The sequence below is a fragment of the Podarcis filfolensis genome (genome assembly GCF_964270895.1).
Source record: "Podarcis filfolensis genome assembly, chromosome: 7".
Lineage (NCBI taxonomy): Eukaryota > Metazoa > Chordata > Lepidosauria > Squamata > Lacertidae > Podarcis > Podarcis filfolensis.
Genome location: NC_139603.1, coordinates 39,153,264 through 39,165,573, shown reverse-complemented (window position 1 = coordinate 39,165,573; position 12,310 = coordinate 39,153,264). Strand labels below are relative to the sequence as shown.

At 40.4% G+C, this 12,310-nt stretch overlaps 1 protein-coding gene across 1 annotated transcript in view; it reads right to left on the bottom strand.

The window, feature by feature from the left end:
• Positions 1-12,310, bottom strand: part of RTTN (rotatin) — a 91,954-nt gene that overhangs the window by 67,614 nt on the left and 12,030 nt on the right. Inside the window, exons 10-18 of the mRNA XM_083622448.1 lie at positions 12,009-12,124; positions 10,976-11,146; positions 8,563-8,775; positions 6,980-7,092; positions 5,983-6,109; positions 5,387-5,512; positions 3,824-3,940; positions 2,671-2,807; positions 1,626-1,800 (exon numbers count right to left, since the gene is read on the bottom strand). Of these exons, the coding sequence (XP_083478574.1) occupies positions 1,626-1,800; positions 2,671-2,807; positions 3,824-3,940; positions 5,387-5,512; positions 5,983-6,109; positions 6,980-7,092; positions 8,563-8,775; positions 10,976-11,146; positions 12,009-12,124 (1,295 nt within the window). The remainder of the gene's footprint in view (positions 1-1,625; positions 1,801-2,670; positions 2,808-3,823; positions 3,941-5,386; positions 5,513-5,982; positions 6,110-6,979; positions 7,093-8,562; positions 8,776-10,975; positions 11,147-12,008; positions 12,125-12,310) is intronic.

Sequence of the window (12,310 nt, the reverse complement as noted above, 5' to 3'; positions counted from 1 at the left end):
TATACTAGGGCAAGGGAACATGTTGTTGGACTCCAACTTCTATCGTTCCTGATCAGTGGCTACACTGGTTGGGGCTGATTGCACAGCAATTTGAGGACAAGAGGTCTTACAAAGTCCCTAAAATGTGGTGAACGTTTCGCCTGCCAGATGTTGCTGAACTACAACTCCCATCATCCCTGGACATTGGCCACGCTTGCCAGGGCTGATGGAAGTTGTTGCTCAGCAACATCTGGAAGGACAAAGGTTGTCCATACCTGCTCTTAAAGTACTGATGCCAAGGTGTTCGTTTCTGCATATGCCACAAACTCCTTCTTTAGCTTTGCTCTACAGGCAAACTGTACAACGTGGTTGTACAGAAACCTACGGTCTGCAAATAAAAACATCCTGAAGGTCCTGAAAGAAACCTACGGTCTGCAAATAAAAACATCCTGAAGGTCCCAGGCCTCAGAGAGGTTAGGCTGGCCTCAACTAGAGCCAGGGCCTTCTCGGCTGCGGCTCCAATCTGGTGGAACGCTCTGTCACAAGAGACTAGGGCCCTGCGGGACCTGACATCTTTCCGCAGGGCCTGCAAGACAGAGTTGTTCCACCAGGCCTTTGGTCAGGGCGCAGCCTGACTCCCTCCTCTGGTAACCTGCACAGAGTTTGCTTAATGGTTGCCATCAACTTGATTTTAATTAATTTTTATAGTGAAATATTTTTAGAATGTTGTTTTATTTGATTGTTTGATTATTTGAATGTTGTTAGCCGCCCTGAGCCCGGCTTCGGCTGGGGAGGGCGGGATATAAATAAAATTTATTATTATTATTATTATTATTGTACGTTTTGCTGTGCTTGGGGCCTCATTGGAAGTAAATTTAGTTACGATGTACAGTAATATAAAAAGTATAAGAATCCCAGGTGGATACCAGTGCCTAATTCTGCACCAGATCTCTTTGCCAGCTGCCAAGACAAGCTTGATCCTACGCTTGGTCATTAATTAACCATGGTGAAAACAAAAGCCTCTTTCTTGCCTCAACTCACACTGTCTTATCAATAACTATGGACATTCCTTAAGAAACTCCTTTACCCCTGCTTTGTACAAAGGAAACTTGTCACTGATTCCCAGATACGATCTGGACTAAGGACACTTTGCCCCACTTGGCTCAGAACCTTCACCTTTAAGACCACCCAAACAGACTGAAGTTAGAAACATGGACTAACATATTTCATTGGTTAGCATTACCCGAAGTATCCCTCAACAAGTGCCAGTTGACTGACCTTCCGCCTCAGGAACCCAATTTTTTTAAATTGCTTATACAGTCTCCCTGGATCTCTTCCTCACTCAGGCCGTTCCATGCTTCATTCAGTCTGCTCGATCTCTGTAGGACCCCATGACAGCAGATTCTTTCACCCCACAGCTTGTTCTCTCCTTTAACCTGTTCCTTTCCCTCCTTTCCATATCTATCATTTTCCTCTGGATCAGTCACATCCCTCAGGTCACAGTGACTACCAGGAAACCCACGCTTCTCCTCAACGCTGGCACAGAATATTTTCAACAGCATCTTCAACACTAGAACCCTCTTGCATTGGGGGATACAGCTCCAGTTCAATGCTAGCAATCTCTGTTAAAAGGCTCCTTTGTTCACCTTAAATACTGACTCTCTTGCTGAATCTCCCAGCTTGAGTTCAACAGTCTTTTCCACAATAAGTAAGTTAGGGATGCTTGAAAGGACACTACTCTGTGGTAGTGGGTGCCTCAGGGTTGCCTCTTCTTCAGTCGTAAGATGAAACATCAAATGTTTGAGCACCGTGGAACGGACTCTGAGGAAATAAAATGTATGCTTTGAATTTTCCCTAGAAAACATTTCCTGCTCTTCAGTTTATACCCAATGCCCTGAAATTTTAAAGTAGACACATATATGCAGAAATGCTTGGTGTTCAGTCCCCATCCCCTTCTAAATAGGATGCAATGTTTTCAGTACACCTGCTACTTGAATTTCCCCAATATCTTATACCACACTGGGCTGAAGTAGTGTTTGAATATATAAAGAACCAACCAACCAGATTTAAACAAAGAGTCTCTTCAGCTGCTCACTCTACTTCAGTGGCACCTAACTATGTCCCCCTACTTATTTGCTCCTGCGCTTCAGTGTGGTGTAGTGGTTAAGAGCGGTGGACTTGTAATCTGGTGAACCGGGTTCGCTTCCCTGCTCCTCCACATGCAGCTGCTGGGTGACCTTGGGCTAGTCACACTTCTCTGAAGTCTCTCAGCCTCACTCACCTCACAGAGTGTTTATTGTGGGGGAGGAAGGGAAAGGAGATTGTTAGCCGCTTTGAGATAAAGTGGGATATCAAATCCAAAATCATCATCTTCTTCTTCTTCTTTAATCAAGTGTCTGGAGAGCTACGGATAGGCCTAATTTATTTAATTCTGAGCATTTTGATGGTGCTACTTTTCTCTGAGAAAAATTATTGAGTGGCAGCATTGTCCCTTACATTTCCCCCCCTTTCCTTGCTTAAAGTAGTCCAAATTAAATTTCCATAGAAAAATTGCTATTGGGGTGTCCAGTACCACCTGCACTTGAAAGTCAATCTAGTTCATCTAGAATTCTCTGCAAGAAGCAGGTCATAATGACAGATGTAATGCCAGTCTTCCTCATACACACACAAAAAAATTGCAGATATACTCACAATGGTTTTTTTGAGAACAGAAGACGCAAGGCAGCTTTAAGTCTTGTAGTTCTGGGGAGAATCCCTTCTTTTTCAGCATTTGTTTCACTCAGTGAGAGGATGCAACTACCCAGAGCGTCTTCTGTGTCTGCATAGCCCTAAGTGTGCATTTAAAAGTTCACATCGGCCATTTAACAGAATAATAAGTCATGCATTGTAATAATTTTCTTGGCAACAGTAAATTCACCCTGAGTAATGGGCAATTTCAAGTTTGTAGGCCAAATTCATTGGATGGGTGGTTGCTCAACACCATCAACACTATATGAACAAGTGCTCCACCAAATTTTCGAGAGGTTCAGTTATAATTTCAGAAGACTGGAAATGTTTCATTATTTAAAAAGAAAAAGAAAAAAAGCCTTTGTACATTTTTCATACCAGTTCACAACCACTGTTCCCTTGATTGGCTGCTGCATCAGAGGGGAGTATGAAAGGGTATATGGTTCCATTGCCCCCCATCAATCCTGATTTGCCCCACTGTTCTGGCAGTTTCTTTATTTTATTTTATTTTCAATTTTCAAAAGATCACAAACACACACGTTCCAAACTGTTCTGGCAGTTTCACTACACACCAAAGCTGTGTGGTAAACCTTTCACCCCAATTTGTATTTCATGAATGAGTGAACATGTATGCTCACATGTTTCTTAAACGTGACCTCTGGTGTTTCGGATCAGCACTACTATTCTCATGGTCATAAAATGGCTGGGATTAATCTCATGAGATAGGAGGAGCAATGATTCTACAGCAAATTGAGCTACCAAGAAACTTCAAGATATACAAGGAAATCTATAACTTGTCCCTCGAGTCAGGATCAATGTGGATTTAAGATGGTTAGGAAGAATAAGGTTCTGAAGAACTATTCAGAAAAATGCTGGATAATCCATTTGAAATTAAGCTTTCCCATTTCGAAATAAGCCTAATGCTACATTGTTGTCCAGCATTCACTCAGAATATCCAATGAACAAGTATATTGATTGCTCCTCCATTCCTTATTTGCCTGGCCGTCATGTTTATAAATATCCATCTTTCCCTATTGTGTAATGTCATTGCTGCTCCTATTGGCAAAGCAATTAAGCTTAGTTCAAGATAAACTGTGCTCCGAGAAGTCGAAATTACCTGAAGAATTGGAACAACAGGATAGAGGGCCTCAATAAACTTGTTCCAGGTCACTGCTGCCATCATCAATCGGCCCTGAAGAAGATACATCAGCATAAAAGTGGCGGCTGAGCACACCTGTTTTAATGAGAGAAGGCAAGGTAGCAGAATAAAGAGTGGTCAAACCAATTTGTTGGCGCCATAAAGGGAAATTAGGCTGTGCCTTGGAAGCTTTAACATCAAATAGTTTTGTGCTTTGTTTTAAATCCAACTGTGGTGAAATACTATCATGAGCCTACTGTTATCAAATAGTCTTCAAGTAGAGTGCAAGACTCAGCTGCCTTGTAGCAAGGCATCCACCCAAAAATGGCAAAAAGAGCTTCCGTGCCTTAAGGTTTAGGGCATGTTTTACAACTGGTGGTTGGCTTTGCTTACATCCCACAGAGCAGACTGACTGCAATGGGGGGATAAATCTCAGCACAATACCTGAACTTTATTCTATCCTTTGAGTACATGTCAACAAACCTGGTACCGAATCTCTGGTAAGAAATCTCTGATCTGAACGTTTCTCACATTCAAAATGAAGAACGAGCTTGAAAAGGTATGGAACCATTCCCTGAAGGCTCAGAAACCCAACAGTATGATGGTAGAGATTGACTGTGTCTCCTTCCACAACTCAAGATATAGAATAACATAGCTGGGTCCCAGATGCATGACAACAAATGTACTTTCCCACACCAGTCTACCTGAGTGCCTAGACCACTTCCACATAAGATGGACTGCATCTTGTCCACATTTTCAGGTTGAAAATACTGGATGGTATTCAAGTCAGTTTTACTCAAGAGTTAACCTATTGAAATTAATGAATGTAACTAATGTTCATTTATTTTAACGGGTCTACTCAAAGTAAAACTTACTTTAATACCACCCTTTGAAAATTATCTATGACCTGACAGTGCTCTGAACACCTTTACAGACACTAGCAGGTACACTGTCAAAACAAAGATAGAAGAGATTTTATTCTAGTAATGCCTTGCAAACTTGTCACAACTGTTCCTCTTACTATCAACACACCACCTTATTCTCTATATACAGTAGCTGCCATAATAGAATATTTCCTCTGCCTGAAACAACATAGTGCTGCTAGAAGCAGTTGTGTGTTGTTTTTGACATGCAACATAAAGCATAAGCTCCAGATAAGGAGTCTTCAAGTTCAGAAAGCATGGTTACATATTAGCTTCAGTGAAACTTCATATTAGCTTCACTGAAAAACAGCAGGGACAGTTAACACTATGAAGAAAAGGGCCACTTGGCAAGGCCCCATTTCCCAGAATCCAAGTCCCTTGAATGGGAGAAGAGGTTATGATGACATCCTTGGGCTACATGAAACTTAGTCACATAAAAAAAAAAATACAAGGTCTTCTTCAAATTCCCCACCATTCTTATGACTCAGTTGAAACATTCTGAGGTAAATTCCACTAATGAAAGAAAAAACTTTGGACGTTTAGAAAGTCCTTTGGTGTATGCAATACCTCTCAACATACTGATTAACTAACAGAGGATAAGATGAACAAAATGTAGTACCTCATGATGGGAATCTTGAAGGCCAAAACTACAGATTTCATAGAGAACTTTGGGATGAAGCAGAAAATGTATTCCATAGCTGACTGAAGAAACAGGTTTAGTGGCATTGTGAATTCCTAAACATTCCTAGAAAGAATACATGAAAGACAGCTAAGTATTGTCTTGACAATATTGAAGCCATGCACAAACAGTCAAGCTATTTCCAGCAAGATAATAATGACACCATTAACTAAAATGGATGCTAAGGGCTGGGCTGTTGGCTCTGTTTATCTGCCTTAAGCGAGCAGCTTTTTATATACACCAAATGAGAAGAACTATAATAAAGTATGATTTAGCAGGTGGACAGGGAATAGAGACAAAGAAATCGTGTAGACACATCCCTCTCCTCTGTGAAACTCAGAAAAATCTGAACGTGCTCAGGCATAATTCATGCCAAGCAAGCTTAACAATATACAGCAAAACGCTGGGTTTTCAGCCCAACACGACTAAGGCAGCTTTTGAAACAGACTGTTCCTATGAGATTACTAAATGGTAGGGAAGAAAAAGAAATCTTTCTTTAGCTTGGAAGTAAATTGCAAGCCATTTTAAATGCTAACCTTAACAGTTTTGAGGCAGTAGCGATAGGCTTCAGTTCGTATATTCGGCAGAGGATGGGACAACAGATGGAGGAGAACCTTCTGACTCTCTGCCTGCAGCAACGGGCTAGCTTGGGCAGACTTCCAGCTACAAACAGAAATAATTCAATACGAAGAGAAATTAATTGCTCTGAGACATGGGCAGCCAATTCGTTAAGCCTTGGAGTGCAGATTCCCCCTAGCCAAGGCACTCGGGAGCTTACAACTAATTCAGTTACTTCCTCATCTTTTGTAGCTGTATGGTTAATTGTTAGGCTGTCGACTTTGGCCACCTCCACACCATACATTTAAAGACATTGCTTTAATGGCCCCGGCATCTCCCAAAGAATCCTAAGAACTGTCATTTCTAAGGGCGCTGGGAACTGTAATGTTGTGAGGGGCTTCCTAGTAAATTTCCGCCTCAACAACCCTTAACAAAAGTAGAGCTTTCAGGATTCCTTGGGTGAAGACATTACTTTAAATGTATGGTGAGGATGTGACTGATTTCTGAAGAAACATATGCTACAGTGCACTTTCCTGTGTCAATATGGGGACAGTGGTACGGTGTTGGGAGCACAACTCTGCCCTACCATACAGGCTGCTACTGCTTTATACAATTTAAAGGGTGCCTTTTAACCAACATTCTTAAGGCGGACTTAGGGATGGCGGGATTCTTGAGCAGGAGCCTCCTTCTTCGCATGTACGGCCCTGCAAATCATCCTGTGTATCTATGGCACTACGTAAGACAGGACTGCAATCCTATACACACTTACCTAAGAGGACAGGATGGCAATCTTACTTCCAGATAGGAGTGTATAGGATTGTGTTGTAAGCCAGCACTTACTACTGGCTAAATTTATTACAGACAGACAGCGTAACAATTTAACTATAGCCCCATACTTTTAAAAATAGCCCTGTACTCTTGTCTCCAGCATCATGACATGGGGCTTTTTTGCAAGTTAAGTTGCCATATGCTTACATGTCTGAGCAAATGCTGAGGAATTCCTGAAGTAGAGGGAAGTGCTGATGATATGGGAGACTTTTTAGGGCCTGTTCTACCATCTCCAGTAGATCAAGAAGATTATTTTCTCCCTACAAAAGAGTACATATGAATCACAGAATTTAATTTTTTTAAAAAAATACTGAAACAGGTCACTTAAGGGTTAATGAACAAGCATTATCTTTCAAACAAGTAATCATTTTTTAATTACAATGGATGCAACTAGGAATAGTAGCCGTCAAAAATGCAACACGTACACCCAGAACCAGTCTACAGCAGACCCATTAATACCACAATGTAATACACTTAAATAACACAAGACTAAATTTTATTGGCAAGTAGGACCAAGGATAGATCAAGCCTGCCTAAGCCTGCCCACATTGCAGCATGATTTCACTAAGTCGTACAATCCAAGAGGAGTGTACTATTGAAATACCATGGGGCAATAGATGGTTCTCTCAAAATACCTCCAATAACCTTAGTGCAACTCATTCTATGGCAGGGTGTGTGGCACTACGGGAAGATCATTTATGTCAACACAGCTAAGAGAACTTCTAAGGTTGTTCATGAGTAGCAACGTGATTATTTTTCCACGCAGAGGGAACAGTAGAGACAAGGAAGTGCTTTGGATAGCGATGGCAACAAGTAAATAATATAATCTGTAAAACACAACCAACTGACATACCCATTATCATCATTATCTTGATACATCTTAGAAACTAACCCTATTGTGAACAGGGCTAGCTCTTGAGATGTAACAAGCATATATAAGATTAAAACAACTTGATGACATTTTTACCCATGCATCAGTCAGGCCAAGCTGTCCTCTCTCCCCCAAAAAGGACACTTTCTCACACTCCTCGCTACCCAAGGATGAAAAGAACTCAGAATGGTAAAACGTAGACCTTCACCCTCTTGCCCTTATTATGGAACACTGATGAAATAATTCTTCAACAAAGGCTATCACCCCATTACACAGTTTACACTGCCAAATCACTGAGGTCTTAAAGAAAGTCACTATTTGTGGTTCCCCATGGTTCAGATGCATGGCCTGTATCCACCAGGAGCTTGGCATTCAGTACTGTGGGCCCAATTTTATGTAACTCCCTTCCAGCTGAGGTAAGACAGGCTCTCTTCCTGCTGGTGGCTACTGAGACTTTTAAAACCTACGTTCTGATTTTATAGTTTTGACTGGAGTGAGGGGGAGAGGGTTGCACCGAGATACTCATACACTGCTTATGAGAGCATTATAATTAAGTGGTATATAAATTGTCAAGAACAAATTATTATTATCATTATCATCATCATCATCATCATTATTATTATTATTATTATTTCATTTACGGGTCGCTTCCCATGAAGCATCCTGAGGTGATTTACAATACAATAAAAACACACAGAGCAACTGCATATATAAGAACAGCCAAAACATTTGCATATATCAAAACAATTTTAAAACTATGTATATCCAAAAGCTATTTAAAAGGACACCACCACAACATATATGAAAATCAACTGGATTAAAATTCCCCACTTGGGTCACTGAATTCAATGTTTCCTACCTCCTTGTGGACTTCTGCCATAAAGTTACAGGTACACTCAACAGAATAGGCAGCCTCTGCAGCTTGTTTATAGATGCTGTAGTTTTCTGAATTCATTTGTTCCAAATAAGCTATGACAGAGTCATGAATACTTGGATATTCCAAGGAGAAAGGCATGTCCACGGAAAGGTCAAATAAAGCCGCTAGTAAACTCTCTGGTAAAACATGGTCAGCCTTAAGAAAGGGAGGACAGAACAGACTGAGAGTCTATTTGAAAATAAGTACAAAAATTAGGTATTATTTTTATTATGTTATTTATTTGTAAATAATTTTTAACACAAACAATTCCCTCAAAAAAAATGAACATTTATCTGCAAGTGTGCTAAGCTAATGTTTTCATTCAAAGCGATGTGTCTGGTCATGAGGTGGTACCTATAGAATTTGAGCTAAATAACAATGCCGAAAAGTGATCGACTGGCCAAGGCAAAATCCTATATGAGCTTACAGTTGCAATCTCTGAATTAGATAAGGCTGTGTATTTTGAGTTCAAAATGCACTGCACAGGGAACAACCCCTAAAACCATACAGAAACTGCACAAAATTTGGCAGCCCATCTCTTAATGACAGAAGTTCACCAATATAACACATGGCACTATCAGTGAGCTTCTGAGAAGAATTTAAGGCTTTTCAAATTCTGGGCCTAGCATGCATTACTCCACCTCCTTTATTACTTCTCTTCAGGTCATTAATCTGAGGGTATCAGATTCTACACATTCTGGTGTAGCAGGAACTGTTAAGCGATGGTATCCTAAGTACTGAACTTCCCCTCTAAAAAGGGGAGAGTGCACACACAATATTCTGAACAAGACCTTTCTTACTTCAAAAAAAATTATTGCAGAACCCCCGGTATACATGTTGTAGCATTGCCTTCCAGATGTTCTAGACTACAGCTCCCATGATCCCTGAGGATCAACAGTAATCACAGTCCACCAGATCTGAGGACACCACATTGGCTATCTACTCCACCCACAAGTTACCTATTTTAGAAAGTACAGTGATACCTCTAGTTATGAACTTAATTCATTCCGAAGGTCCGTTTTTAACCTGAAACTGTTCTTCACTAGAGGCGTGCTTTCGCTAATGGGGACTTTTGCTGCGTTCTCATCCTCGGGCAAAGTTCTCAACTCGAGGTGACTCTTCCAGGTTAGTGGAGTTTGTAACCTGAAGCGTTTGTAACCTGAGGCATTTGTAATTCGAGGTACCACTCTAGTGGCTATGACAGCTAAAGCTTCTGAACCAGCAAATAGCTGTTTAGGGTGGGACATACAGCACCTGAATTTACAGCAGCTGGATCCACACAATGTTCAGCCAGCATCTTTGCTGTGCTTTTGCAGCTACAGCTATGCTTTTATTGGCCCTTACCATTATCAAGAAGCAACAAAATTAAAAGAGAAGGCCCGCCCCATTCCCCATCAGGGTGGGTATAAATAGAACTAAGGCCTGCTTCACATGATATTTTAAGTACGTAAAAATTCTCTCTGTGCAGGATACATACTGTGTGCATCAGCCCTAAAGCACATCTGGATTAACTTGGATGTAGGCTGAGCAACGTTATTTTCTTTAACCACCAGATGGCAGACAGCACACCTAATCCACATTTTAAGATTTACTGTTCCTTTATAATGCTCCAACACCAAATACTTTAAGACACAGCGGGGTGCTAATGTTTTATCCCAGCTTCATGCATGCATAATCTGCATGAACAGCACAGTCTTTTGATAGTTAACCAATGTAATAAGGATTTCCCCCCCAAAAAACGGAACTCTTCAGAGTCACTTCTCTGTACTGAATAAAATCACCAAGCACCTGCTGATCCCATGTCAAAAAAACCCAACCACACATAAAACAATAGTATCAGCTAATTATTGCCTAAATGCTTTCAGGAACTAGGGAGAACATATTATTTGGTTATCGCTAATGAAATTTTACCTATTGATATGATCTAGCTTAAACCACCAGCTTCCGGGAATGCATTTTAACCTTTTAAAATTAATCTTGTCTACAAGGAAGTATTTATGGAGCACATTTTCCACTTTTTTCAAATACAGGCAAACACATACGCACATACAAATTATCAGATGTCTGGTACTGACTGTAGCAGACTGGACACTTGTCATTAGGGAATAAAGCAGGAATTAAAGTTCAAATTAGATGCTTTCATTTTTTGCCCCAAGTGAAGTTATAGCGCATATCACTCAAAAGAATAACTACACCACATTCCGCACTGATTTTACTGATTTTCTTAATATGTATTGTGTATTTGTAATAGATCTTTATTTAATCTGAAGGACCATATAAATCTTGAAAAGTACTTTCTACCCAAGTAAGCTTTTTTTTTTTTTAAAGTAGTCTTTCAAATAGGGAAGAGTCTCACCTTTTCCACAGGGATAAGTGAATGCAATAGTCGAATGGTGAAAAGTGAAACACTAACATACGCCATTCTGTGGTGGATGATCACAAGCTCAGGCTGCTCTGAGCTTGCATTATTTTTGTGGTAGGACATGGTTTCACCCAGGGTATCTAGGACTCCAAGCAGTTTTTCCTTCTGCAAATTAAAAGGAAGTTCATCAAGTTCAATATTTATGAAAAGTATATGACAGGGATGTACTCAGTCATTACAGGAGATACTCTTAGAACAAGATAAATGACATCCAGTGAATTTCACACATGTGCTCTCATCTTTTTAAAGACTTTTTCAGCTTGTCCTCATGCTGTAAGATGGCTCCCTATAGCTCTTTAGAAATACGGTATAAAGTTATTTTAGTCTCCTCAACTGTTACAATTTATTGGAGAAGTCTGTTGCACAAAGGGATGTGGTACCTCATGGGGGGGGGGGGAATGGGAGGAATCCTGTGTCTACTCTCCCCCAAGGACTTCTCCTCCCTCCCCCCAAAAAAATCTGTTTCTGCTGCCTTCAGTTTTCCACAAAATTTCCATTTTTTCTTGCATGGTTTCAAAATGTTCTGAAATTTTGTTTCTCTCCTGCCTCCATATAACTTTTTCTGGAAAAGTAAGACCTGCTATAGCAGGGCTCCCTCAGGGGTGGCACCCCCACTGTGAAAACTCCTTCTTTCCATAAAAGTCCAGCAAGCCCATATGTTATCTGCTTCTCAAAAACAAGTTTATATGTTTGATTCAAGCAGAGCATTCTTACACAGATTAATTGATGAATTTCTGCTTTAAGAATGTTCAGCTATTTTGGACTTCTAAGGATTTGTCAAATTATTATATTACTAGCCAAAATTGGGGGGGGGTATAGTTTCTTAAAAAATATATGCATATGCGGCCCATTCTAAATTCTAGACATAAAATGGACTAGAAACCGATATAAAGGAAATGGAGGTTTCTAAGCCATGTCTACAAAGGGAGACTCACAAATCCAAGACACAGATATCAGAGATACTCACAAGTTCCAGCCCAAAGAGACTGTTGTCTTCCCAAACATCTTCAGACACAGCATCAGAAATAAGCAGCAGGTCCTCAGCCAGACACTCCAGAACATGCATGGTCACTTTCTTACTACCTGAGAATTTACACAGGTAAAGGTAAGGTATCAGAGAAGGCTATTACAGTAAGGAATTTCTATTAATTAATTTGGTTATTGAGATCCACTACAATCTGGGTTAAGACTCGGTTTCAGAACTGAATTAGCCATGAAAACCCTGATGGATAGCCTATATAATGCAAGAGACAGGAGAGCGTCACCCTG